The sequence below is a fragment of the Tachyglossus aculeatus genome, chromosome X2, assembly GCF_015852505.1.
Source record: "Tachyglossus aculeatus isolate mTacAcu1 chromosome X2, mTacAcu1.pri, whole genome shotgun sequence".
Taxonomy (NCBI): Eukaryota; Metazoa; Chordata; class Mammalia; order Monotremata; family Tachyglossidae; genus Tachyglossus; species Tachyglossus aculeatus.
Genome location: NC_052100.1, coordinates 22637205 through 22650019, shown reverse-complemented (window position 1 = coordinate 22650019; position 12815 = coordinate 22637205). Strand labels below are relative to the sequence as shown.

The following is a 12815-nucleotide window of genomic DNA, read 5'->3' as shown; positions in this document are numbered from 1 at the left end:
AAGTGGCAGAATCGGAATTGGAACTCAGGTCCTCCGACTTGTGGGCCCATGCACTTTCCACTAGGCCACGCTGATTCCATATCCTCCGGCCTTCCATTTCCCTGGCTTTAAAAATGAACCCATTCAGTTGCATATTGTATTTTAGTCAATCAACAGTAGGTACCTAAACTGTCTTGATTAATGAGACTTAGTTTTTTTTTTGTGTTAACTGTTTTAAGTGCTGGGGTAGGTACAAGTTAATTAGGCCAGGCACAGTCCCCATCCTGCATGGGGCTCAAAGAGAACAGGTATTGAATCCCCATTTTCCAGCTGAGGAGAGTGAGGTACAGAGAAGTTGTGACTTGCCCAAGGTCACACAGCAGACAACTGGCAGAGTTGGGATTATTCATTCATTCATTCAGTCGTATTTTTTGAGTGCTTACTGTGTGCAGAGCACTGTACTAAGCGCTTGGGAAGTAGAAGTTGGCAACATATAGAGACGGTCCCTACCCAACAATGGGCTCACAATCTAGAAGGGGGAGACAGACAACAAAACAAAACATTAACAAAATAAAATAAATAGAATAGTAAATATGTACAAGTAAAATAGAGTAATAAATCTGTACAAACGTATATACAGGTGCTGTGGGGAGGGGAAGGAGGTAGGGCAGGGAGGATGGGGAAGGGGAGAGGAAGGAGGGGGCTCAGTCTGGGAAGGCCTCCTGGAGGAGGTGAGCTCTCAGTAGGGCCTTGAAGGGAGAAAGAGAGCTAGCTTGGCGGATGTGCGGAGGGAGGGCATTCCAGGCCAGGGGGAGGACGTGGGCCAGGGGTCGACGGTGGGACAGGCGAGAACAAGGCACAGTGAGGAGGTTAGTGGCAGAGGAGTGAAGGGTGCGGGCTGGGCTGTAGAAGGAAAGAAGGGAGGTAAGGTAGGAGGGGGCAAGGTGATGGAGAGCCTTGAAGCCGAGAGTGAGGAGTTTTTGTCTGATGTGTAGGTTGACTGGTAGCCGCTGGAGATTTTTGAGGAGGGGAGTAACATGCCCAGAGTGTTTCTGCACAAAGATGATCCGGGCAGCGGCGTGAAGTATAGACTGAAGTGGGGAGAGACAGGAGGATGGGAGATCAGAGAGGAGGCTGATGCAGTAATCCAGTTGGGATAGGATGAGAGATTGAACCAGCAGGGTAGCGGTTTGGATGGAGAGGAAAGGGCGGATCTTGGCGATGTTGCGGAGGTGAGATCGGCAGGTTTTGGTGACGGATTGGATGTGAGGGGTGAACGAGAGAGCAGAGTCGAGGATAACACCAAGGTTGCGGGCTTGTGAGATGGGAAGGATGTTAGTGCCGTCAACAGTGATGGGAAAGTCAGGGAGAGGGCAGGGTTTGGGAGGGAAGATGAGTTCAGTCTTGGATATATTGAGTTTTAGATGGCGGGCAGACATCCAGATGGAGATGCCTTGAAGGCAGGAGACACGAGCCTGAAGGGAGAGAGAGAGAGAGCAGGGGCAGAGATGTAGATTTGGGTGTCATCAGCGTAGAGATGATAGTTGAAGCCGTGGGAGCGAATGAGTTCACCAAGGGAGTGAGTGTAGATAGAGAACAGAAGGGGACCAAGAACTGACCCTTGAGGAACCCCTACAGTAAGGGGATGGGAAGGGGAGGAGGAGCTCGCAAAGGAGACTGAGAATGAACGGCTGGAGAAATAGGAGAACCAGGAGAGGACGGAGTCAGTAAAGCCAAGGTTGGATAGCGTGTTAAGGAGAAGGGGGTGGTCCACAGTGCCGAAGGCAGCTGAGAGGTCGTGGAGGATTAGGATAGAGTAGGAGCCGTTGGATTTGGCAAGCAGGAGGTCATTGGTGATCTTTGAGAGGGCAGTTTCAGTGGAATGTAGGGGAAGGAAGCCAGATTGGAGGGGGTCGAGAAGAGTGTTGGTGTTGAGGAATTCGAGGCAGCGGGTGTAGACGACTCGTTCAAGGAGTTTGGAAAGGAATGGTAGGAGGGAGATAGGGCGATGACTAGAAGGGGAGGTGGGGTCGAGAGGGTTTTTTTAGGATGGGGAAGACGTGGGCATGTTTGAAGGCAGAGGGGAAGGAACCAGTGGAGAGTGAGCGGTTGAAGATGGAAGTTAAGGAGGGGAGGAGGGACGGGGCAAGAGATTTCATAAGATGAGAGAGAATGGAGTCAGAAGCACAGGTGGCCGGAGTAGCACTTGAGAGGAGGGAGGAGATCTCATCTGAGGATACTGCTGGGAAGGATGGGAGAGGAGAGGAGGGGGGTTGGAGAAGGGGGAGGAGTGACTTTGGGGAGCTCAGACCTGATGGAGTTAATTTTACTAATGAAGTAGGAGGCCAGATCGTTGCGGGTGAGGGAAGGAGGAGGGGGAGGAACAGGGGGCCTGAGAAGGAAGTTAAATGTACAGAAGATCTGACGGGGATGATGGGCATGGGTGTCATAAGGGAGGAGAAATAGTTTTGTCTGGCAGAGGAGAGGGCAGAGTTAAGGCAGGAAAGGATAAACTTGAAGTGAACGAGGTTGGCTTGGTGTTTAGACTTTCGCCAGCAGCGTTCAGCAGCTGGAGCATAAGAGCGAAGGAAGTGGACAGTGGCAGTGATCCAGGGCTGTGGGTTAGTGGTACGAGAGCTGTGAAGGGAAAGGGGAGCGAGTGAGTCGAGTTGAATAGAGAGGGTAGAGTTGAGAGCAGTAATCTGATCATCAAGATTGGGTAGAGAGGAAAGGGAGGTGAGGTGAGGTGTGAGGCATTCAGAAAGATGGATGGGGTCGAGAGAGTGGAGGTCTCTGTGAGGTAGTAATATAGATTTACAGGGGAGAGGAGTGTGAGTGAGGAGGCAGGTGAGAAGGTTATGATCAGAGAGAGGAATTAGAACCCAGGTCCTCTCTACTAGGCCATAATATTATACTGTCATTACTGAAGTCTCCAAAGCTAAATGTGAATAATCTGGAGAGCAGGTGCCAAATCTAACTATCTAACTTTTAGACTGTGAGCCCACTGTTGGGTAGGGACTGTCTCTATATGTTGCCAACTTGTACTTCCCAAGTGCTTAGTACAGTGCTCTGCACACAGTAAGCGCTCAATAAATATGATTGATAACTAGAAAAAGCCTCTCCTATTTAATATGTTTGTAGGGTTTCACCTAGTTTTTCCCTTCTTACTACTATCACTGAAGGTAGAGTCCAGTAACCTAGAGAACAGTCCTTATGCTGTTTATATATTCAGTTTTTTTATTTTAAACAAATTTACTTAGCTGATGGTGATTAATACAAAAAGTCTTTCTACTTTGACTCTAAAGCTCCTTTTTCAACTTCATAGTATGTATTGAGAACCTACTGTGAGCAAATCACTGTACTACAAGCTGGAATAAAATACCTAGGGATGAAAACATGACACCCTCCCATGTCCCCAAAGATTTCCCAGTCTGAGAATGAAAGGGGGAGGGATTGGTGACAGACACAAAGGAAAGATGAAATACAAAGACAAGGATAGCAGTCCGTTGCAAAAAGAGAAATGGAGCATTGTAGCGAAAGAAACAGAGTTGCATGTCCCTGGATGCTCAGGTCTGTCTGTTCAGAATACAACAATCACAACAGCCTAGACACATTTAGTTACAGACTTCCCAGAGATGCTGTCTCACCTTGCCATGCTGGAGCAAGGAGTGACGGAAACCTGAATGGCAGTTGGAGGGAGTGTGCCTGGGGCCTTAATAAATTTAGAACAAAAGGTTATTATACTATTAAAGCTGACTGCCCTCATGGCCTGCAACACCTCTCGGTCAATCAGTGGTATTTATTGAGCACTTGCTGTGTGCAGAGCACTGTACTAAGCACTTGGGAGTGTACACTACAATAGAGTTGGAGACATTCCCTGTCCACAACAAGCTTTCTATTTTAAGCTGTTCAAAGTACTTTGCTTTCGTTCCCCAGCCTTGACCATTGCTCAGGTCAGGCTTCCTAACTTGGGAAGCCCTCCCCTCTTGGCTAAACTGTGTCCTTTCTAAACTTTATTAAAACCTATCACCTACATAAAACTTTCTCAGAGTAACACCTTCAGGATCTCTATACTCTAACCACACTAATAAACCCAAGTGTACGTGTAAATTGACTTCATTGCTGTAATTGGTAACCTCACTTCTTTTTTTCCCCACTCACTTTTATCACCTGCATTTTATGTTGGGGTCTTTGTGTTTGACTTCTCTCCCTCATTTGATTGGAAATTCCTCTAGGGTAGGGACTCTTTCTATCTTCTCCTGTAGTTTTCTCTATAGTACTAAAGTTACTGTGATAACTGTGAATGCTGACTGAATATCTTCAGATATTGGAAGCTATGGAAGAAACTCACCCCTTGTCTTTCATTTCCACTGAAAATAATCAGTTTTATGTATTCAGCACTTACTGTGTGCAGAGCACTGACCTCTTGGGAAAGTACAATACAACAAAGATAGTAGGCACGCTGTCTGCCCACAAGGAGATTACTGTCTTCAGGAGCTTTGCAGAAAGGAGGGAGTTAAGGTAGAACATCTTTTTTTTTATATGGAGGGAAATTTTGACATGCAGAACTAGTTGAGGGAAGAAATAATTTTCCAAGTTTTGAAACTACTGTTGATTTGCAGACTGTACAGACTTTTTTTTTAAAGTTTCATACCCTCTAGCTAAATTTTCATTTCTAGACACATGAGTTTAGGTACCTGCACTTCGTGAATTTAATGATTTCAATATTTGTGTTTCAGAAATGGCCAGCAGCTTTCCAGTCTGTTTCACGGAACTTTCACTTGAATGTGGATGGAAATAAAAGAACATCTGCTAAGGTTTCAAATTCTGTGAGTCCATGTTTTACTGTTTGAATTAGACTGGGTTGTTGAGAAAATTTTAATATCACCTCATTTAAGTGTGTTTATACATTTGAAAATAAGAAAAAAATTGATAAAAATGGCAATTAGAAAAGAAAACCTGGCTTGCGTTGTCATTTTTAATGAATTCAGGTTTACTGAAATAATTTTCCTCGATCAGAGGATAATTTTAAAATGACTGTCGTTGGCTTACCAGTGCTGTGTTGATAAAACCAAGGCCACAGAGGGAGTAGTTAGCAGTGTCATGAACCTGAGAGGTCAAAGGAGAATTCTAGGACATTAGAGCTCATTATACTTAGCTAGAAGGAGGTCATGGGATCTCTAGATGAGTGAAGTCCGAATAAAAAAGGGCTAAATCAGATTGCAGAGGTCAAGGAGAGAGAATTACAGAGGAAGTGAAGGCAACAGGTGTAGGAGTTTGGCTAGGAACAGGAGCAGGCATGCTGTTTAGCAGAACAGAAGTTCTGTGAGTTCCTTAGGGTATAGATCATACAAAGTAGAGGCTTTTATGTTCAGTACAAAAGTTAAATGTAGAATTCCATCACTATTTTGTGTCATTGAGCTAATTTAGTACTCCGAATGTCCCAGGCTAGAGATATAGGCTAAAAGATTAATCTCTTTAATAAAGGATTGACCGAAATTTTTGCCCTCTACTCACCTGCTCCTTTAGGAAGATCCTTATAAGTCATTTAGTGGTGGAGAAAAGTATTTCTTTGCAATTTAAACGAACAGATCTCCCTTTTTCTAAATTTGAATATATAGCTTGGAGTATATAGAAATGTAGTATATGCACTTTGTCTCATGCCAAGTAACAATTTTAATGCCTCATTGGATGGGGTCGCATACAGACATTTGGCATTGCTGGTGGAGAGGCATTACCAATAACTGAAATTATGTCCTCAGTATTCTTGACAATGTAGGTCAGATTGTAGTGAGCGGTTTTCTCCCCCACCCCCACCCCTCGGATTAATTCTCTACAGAATCGGTAGATAGTTCTAGTTCTGTGCATGTTTTAGCCCTTGGGTTCCTTGCTTTCAGTTATGTTATCCAGTTCCCCTTCACTTTTGTAGCTGGGGCCTGTGCGGTGGTCTGTCTTGCTGCAATCTGTAATATTCATTCATTCATTCAATTGTATTTGTTGAGCACTTAGTGTGTGTAGAGCACTTTACTAAGCGCTTGGGAAGTGCAAGTTGGCAACATATAGAGACGGTCCCTACCCAACAATGGGCTCACAGTTTAGAAGGGAATGTGTTTGTATGTATGGAATATGTTTGTATCGATCTTGGGAGTCACTAAGTTTGAGGCTATTTTGAGGGATGGTAGTTTTTTTATACTCTTTTAGGGGAGGAGTTTAATCACTTCATCCGATTTTCCAAACATTAATGAGGTAATTTTTACCCCTCCAGATTTCTACCCAGTATCCAGTAGTGGATCATGAATATGACGCAGTCGTCGTCGGTGCTGGTGGAGCAGGTTTGCGGGCTGCGTTTGGCTTGTCAGAAGCTGGGTTTAAAACTGCATGTCTTACCAAGCTCTTTCCTACCAGATCCCATACTGTTGCTGCACAAGTAAGAAAAAAAGTCTCATAAGCCTTAGGAGGGACTGAAATGGCATGTTTTGGTGACTGGATTGATGAGCGGGAATTGTATGGAATAGTATTGTCAAGTCTTCAAGAATGAGGATCGAGTGAGGAAATGAGGAGAAAACTAAAGTAGGCTTTTCAGATTCATTTCCAGTTTTATTTCTCTGGAGTCTTTCGGGATTGGCACTGCTTTTCCCGTACAAAGTGTTCAGCTGTCTGTTCCGTGTTCACTGGCCATGTTCTGGGAATGGAAGAGTTAGCCTAATGCCCTAAGAAGTGTTGCTGCACAGCATGAGGCTCCAAGTACAGTGAAGAAAATCTCTTTACCTCGGGCCTGGGGTCGGGTTGCTCCCTCCAGGTGACCCTGTGGCCCCAAGCTCAGAGCAGCAGCGAGAGCCACCACAAATATCCGTGACGAGTTGGGCCTGCGTGGAACGTGGGGTCGCCAGAAGGAGTCCCCTGACCAGACTGAAAGTGCTCAGCTCGATTTACCTGACTTTGTAATTCTTTTGAAAGGAAAAATGAGAAATGCTTTCCCCATAAATTCTTCCCTTCAGTCCTCAATAGTAGTTTATGGTCAAGAAAGACCAGTAGATATCATAGTTAATGTATGTAATCATTTTACCTGTAAGAATATTTGGCCTCAGAAATTATTTAAAATCTTACGGGAAGGTGAGGGGATACACACATGGTGGATGTATATAATTTTAAATGGCTAATGTTTTTTCTCGTTGACATAAAATGTCATGTCAGGTATTGAGTTGTAACTCTTAGCGGAAATCATTTATATTTTTCAGGGAGGAATCAATGCTGCCCTGGGAAATATGGAGGAAGATAACTGGAGATGGCATTTTTATGACACCGTTAAAGGTTCTGACTGGTTGGGCGATCAAGATGCAATTCACTACATGACAGAGCAAGCACCTGCTTCAGTGGTTGAGGTAAAGTATGGAATTCTAATTGCCTTATCAATTCAATGTTGGTTTTTACTCCTATCCTAGGGCCATTTCCTGAGTGCTGTATTTCAGCATGCTCACAGGTGAGGAGAGGGACTAGAAAGTGAAGGGAAATATCCCATTACACATGCAAGGGGCCAGTACGGAGGGGTCGAGAGGAGGTCATGTGGCCGATAGGTCGGCCATGTTTGCTGTAGGCTTGTGCTGCCCCTTTTTATCGCTCAGTTTAGGCGCCATGGGTAAAGGGTCTAGCACATGAGTGTTTCCAAGAGTCCTTAATTCCCGTCCCTCCAGGGCCTGGCTCCCCATTCTTCCAATAATGGCTTCCCTAAGGGGACACACGGGGCCCACAAACCCCCCTCATCCCCCTCTCTCCACTGTCTCCTCTGTGAGGTAATATAGGGAACAAGCACCTGGGAAAACACTGTTCCTCAATGTCAGCTACATCCTACTTAAGCCCAGTCTGGTAAAGGGAAGGAAGGAACATCAAAATTTTTATTGTCCTGTCTCCAGGTTAACCTTAGGGCTAGTCTATTTTTAAACATTTTAATTCATTTATCTAGATAAATTTTACTTTAGTCACCTTTCACTGGGAGCAACGTATAGGAGTGGGTGAAATTTATGTTGGAAGACTTAATCTGTTGTTCTCCAAGTTGTGCTGAGGTGGATTAGTTTGTCTCTCTCAAGTAACCGTTAAACTATTTGAATTCAGAAGCTGAAGATAATGTCTTATACAGGTTTTTTTTCCAATATTTAACAGCTGGAAAATTATGGCATGCCATTTAGCAGAACAGAAGAAGGGAAGATTTATCAGCGAGCATTTGGCGGACAGAGCCTCCAGTTTGGGAAAGGGGGACAGGCACATCGGTGCTGTTGTGTGGCCGACAGGACGGGACATTCTCTCTTGCACACTTTGTATGGAAGGGTAAGGAATTCTGGGAATGGTGATTGAGGTGCCAGGTGAAGAAAGCTGCTCTGGTGCTCGTTTATTTTCCCATTTTGATAATGTGACAATTGTCTGGCCTTAAGCAGCTACTGATTAAAAATGACATCGGAAGAGCACTAATAAAATTGAAGTGTTCTCCTTTGCTTTCTTTAAAGTGGCTTGGGTTGGAGTTGGTTGGTAGAAAGCACCCTTCCTTGCTACAATAGTCTTTGTAATTAAATCGACTTATGGCTCAGGTATCTTCAGGATGTATTCTCCATTTCAGGGAGATTGGTTACATTTTCCTTTCCCTTCCCTGTGGCCGGTTTACCTGAGTCCCCATCTTTAACATGTTAAATTCAGATAAACACAACTAGTTCAGTGGAAAGAGCCCGGGCTTTGGAGTCAGAGGTTGTGGGTTCAAATCCTCGCTCTGCCAATTGTCAGCTGTGACTTTGTGCAAGTCACTTAACTTCTCTGGGCCTCAGTTACCTCATCTGTAAAATGGGGATTAAGACTGTGAGCCCCCCGTGGGACAACCTGATCACCTTGTAACCTCCCCAGTGCTTAGAACAGTGCTTTGCACATAGTAAGCGCTTAATAAATGCCATTATTATTATTATTAGTTCAGAGGGGTCTAACCAGATTAAGGTGGCTGTATCTCAGTCTTATTAATCTCACATACTTAAAAAAATGGTTGAAAATGTGTTTTGTGTGTATGTTTTGTTTTTTCCCCAGTCACTGAGATATGATACCAGCTATTTTGTGGAGTACTTTGCCTTGGATCTCCTGATGGAGAATGGAGAATGTCGGGGTGTTATCGCACTGTGCATAGAAGATGGATCCATACATAGAATAAGAGCAAAAAATACAGTTGTTGCAACTGGGTAAGAATATGATTTGCAAGTTGGTCAAGAAGAGCAGTGCTGTAGAGATTTACTCGTTTGATTTCATCCATAATTGGGTGCCAGTGTAATCTGTTGTGCCCGCTGGATAGTTAAATACATCACCAGGGAAGTGATAATTAGTATTTATATGCACCATCTGTGAAGCTAGTATTTCAGACCGATTGAACTGTGAAATATGTTTTCCAGAGGCTATGGACGCACCTTCTTTAGCTGTACTTCTGCTCATACTAGCACTGGTGATGGCACAGCTATGATTACAAGAGCAGGTCTGCCTTGTCAGGATTTGGAATTTGTCCAGTTCCATCCCACAGGTATGTTATTAATCTGATGAGATTGGTTAATTCCTTTAATATAAATCTGGCCTGGTAGAGCATAGGCCTGGGAGCCATAGGACCTGGATTCTAATCCCAGTTCTGCCACTTACGTGTTATGTGACCTTGGGAAAGTCACTTCAGTTATCTTTGTGCCTCAGTTTCCTCATCTGTAGAAAGAGGAAACTGTTTCCTCTTTCTGTTCCCGCTCCTACTTAGACTGTGAGCCCTGTGTGGGACAGGGACTGTGTCTGATCAGATTATATTGTATCTTCCCCAGTGCTTAGTGCTGTGTTTGGCACCTAGCAAGCGCTTAACAGACACCACAATTATTATCTCAGTGCACATACTGGTTTCCATAACAGCTAGGCTTATTTCACTATGCGATGCTGGATGTGCCCTGTTGCTGCACATTTCATCCCATTCCAAATGATCACATTCTCCCACCCTCACCATATGTCTGACTCTGTGGCACACCCTTTCTGGGCTCTTTGAAATTTCCATCCCTGTGCTACGCCGCGACAGTTCCCCCCTACCTATAACCTGAGCCATGTGGCTTGCTTTATTTTAAACCTGCCCCCGCACCCATTTTCTGCCATGCAGCCTCTGAACAGTCCACACCACTCGAGATGGTTCCTTCTCAGGTCCCGAACTGACTTTGGAAGCTCCAGGTGGCAGGGAAGGGGCCGAGTGGGCCTCGTTATGACCGTGGGGCCAGTGTGGGTGTGACCAGAGGTTCAAGGGGCTTGGGGCTACAGGGGCAGGAGGAAGCCACAGGGGGGGCTTCATAGAGCCATTGGGTTTTGGGGGGATGGGGCTGGGTTTAAGAGGATGAATGGGAGGTCACGGCAGCTCAGCGGGGCTGTCTTGTGTATTTTTGCCAGACTCTGACGCGCCCTTGTTCTTTCATATATCAACTGTGTCTCAGTGTTCAGGCACTCTTGAAACGATGTCCAAACTGAAGAGCTACTTGCTAAGATTGTTTTTTTTTAAGTGTCCTATTACTAAGCAATTATTTTGGCTACCCATGGAACAGTTAGGATCCCTGACTCTATTTATCTGGCTGCCTAGGCTCCCTGTCGGCTACCAAACCCTGCCCTGGCTCCTGAGCATCCCCTCCACTAATCGGTGTATTCTGGTTTCACAGAGGTTAGTAGCAGCAGGAAGAGAAAGAAAGCAGAATCGGGGGCTCGACCCAGAAATCAAAAGGGTTAATGGAAGGAGAAGGAGAAATAGTACTGACTTGGTGTGACCTGGGCAGTTTTGTATTGTGTTGCTCACTCATCCGGCCACCTAGTAGGCAAATTTAATTTGGAGGGACTCTGTGGGGCATTTTGTTTGCGGAAAGTAGATCTTGTGCATCCAATCTGGACCAATTGGCTCCCACAAAAGTCTTCTAACCATATATATTGTTTGTGCTGGGGAAGAGATTGGGACAGGAGCTAGCCGAAAACTGTAGCGCCACTAAGGAAGGGCCGTATAGCTGTAAATCATATCCTCTTCCAGAACAGAAAGTACAGATTTCTGTGCTCCCCTCTACCCGCTGCTTCCATGTAGAAATCTATCAGTGGTATTGACTGAATGACAGAAGTGTGCTTCCACGAGAAGGTAAAAGTTTGTTATCCATCACTGACATTTTAGATATCCCCATGCCAGGACAGTCCAAGTGGATTGATCCTTTATGGACAAGAGAGTTTATCATGTATGAATCCTCTTAGGTGGGTATACTGTGTAAACTCTGTTAAGCAGAGTCAATTAGTTAACTCTCTCAGCTTGAGGAAGCACAGGGCCGCTTGGGGGATTTTGCTTAAGCTCTCTCTTGTTACTAACAGGACTGTCTGCAGGGTTGCATTTCTGTAACTAGTAAGCAGTCCTTTCCCTCCAACAGCAGTTTAAACCAGCTATAAGTGAGGCCAGGGCTGTGTGATTATGCATAGCCCCCCTGATTCAGCTGACATCTTTGAATCTGCATTCAGTGGATACTCAATAATCATTTACTCTTACTGCTAAAGGTATATGAGAATAACTCAGAAAATTTGCTGCTTTTGGAGGGTCTGTCCAAGGAGAGGAACCACTGGCAGAAAACTGAAATCACGGGAAAACTCAAGAACATATATACTTGCCCATGTAGTATAATGATAATGTAAAGCAGATCCCAGCTCCATTGTTTGCTGTGGGACCTTGGGCAAGTCACTCTACTTCTATGGGCCTCAGTTACCTCATCTGTAAAATGAGGATTAAGACTCTGAGCTCCATGTGGGACACGGACTGTGTCCAACCTGATTAGCTTGTTCTACCCCAACACTTAGTAGAGTACCTGGTGCACAGAAAGTGCTTAACAAATGCCTTAAAAGGCAGAGTGGCCTAGTGGAAATAACTCAAGTTTGGAAGTCAGAGGATCTGGATTCTAGTCTCAGCTCTGCCACTTGCCTGTTACGTAACCTGAGCTGAGTTACTTAATTTTTCTATGCCTCAATTTCCATATCTGTAATATGGGATTTATATGTCTGTTCTTACTTCTACTTAGACTTGTGTCCCACCTGAGGCAGGGACTGTGCCCTACCTAATTATCTTGTATCTACCCCAGTGCTTGGCACATAGTAAGCACCTAAATGCCATGATCATCAGCATTATTATTATCATCATTATTGAAACTCCAAGACCCCTAGAACTTGTTGTTTTACTCTCAAAATGTAGTAGTCCTGGCTCAGTCACCTAATGGTGGTATGGATTTCCTTAAACAGTTGAGGTGGAACCTTGGAAAGTTTGGGGATGGTCTGGTTTGGTTGCTGGAATTGTCTATGTAGAGTGCATTTGTAGCAGACATCTGAGCCTCTGCACGTTTTGTGAGCAAAACAGACTTCTTTTCTGGAATAAGAATGATGGCATTTGTGAAGCGCTTACTATGTGCCAAGCACTGTTCTAAGTGCTGGGGTCAGATACAAGGTAATCAAGTTGTCCCACATGGAGCTCACATTCTTAATCCTGGTTTACAGATGAGGTAACTCAGGGACAGAGAAGTTAAGTGACTTGCCCAAAGTCACACAGCTAAGTGGCAGAGCTGGAATTAGAACCCATGACCTCTGACTCCCAAGCCTGTGTTCTTTCCACTAAGCCATGCTTCTTCAATAGTGGAAGAATGGTGGAATAATGGAAGAATAGTGAGTGTCAAAGCCTGGGGGTGTGAGGATGGGTTAGGAGCATGGGAGATAGGAATGAGGAGGAAAAAGGAGAGAGGTTTTGTTTAGGTGTGTGTTTTCCAGGTTATTAAAAAGTTTAATGTTTCATTTTTTTT

General features: G+C 44.6%; 1 protein-coding gene across 1 annotated transcript in view; it reads left to right on the top strand.

Annotated features, from left to right (window-relative positions):
- SDHA (succinate dehydrogenase complex flavoprotein subunit A) overlaps positions 1 to 12815 on the top strand; it is a 30443-nt gene that overhangs the window by 2174 nt on the left and 15454 nt on the right. The window contains exons 2-7 of the mRNA XM_038770820.1: positions 4719 to 4808; positions 6245 to 6406; positions 7218 to 7361; positions 8137 to 8301; positions 9040 to 9188; positions 9396 to 9520. Of these exons, the coding sequence (XP_038626748.1) occupies positions 4719 to 4808; positions 6245 to 6406; positions 7218 to 7361; positions 8137 to 8301; positions 9040 to 9188; positions 9396 to 9520 (835 nt within the window). The remainder of the gene's footprint in view (positions 1 to 4718; positions 4809 to 6244; positions 6407 to 7217; positions 7362 to 8136; positions 8302 to 9039; positions 9189 to 9395; positions 9521 to 12815) is intronic.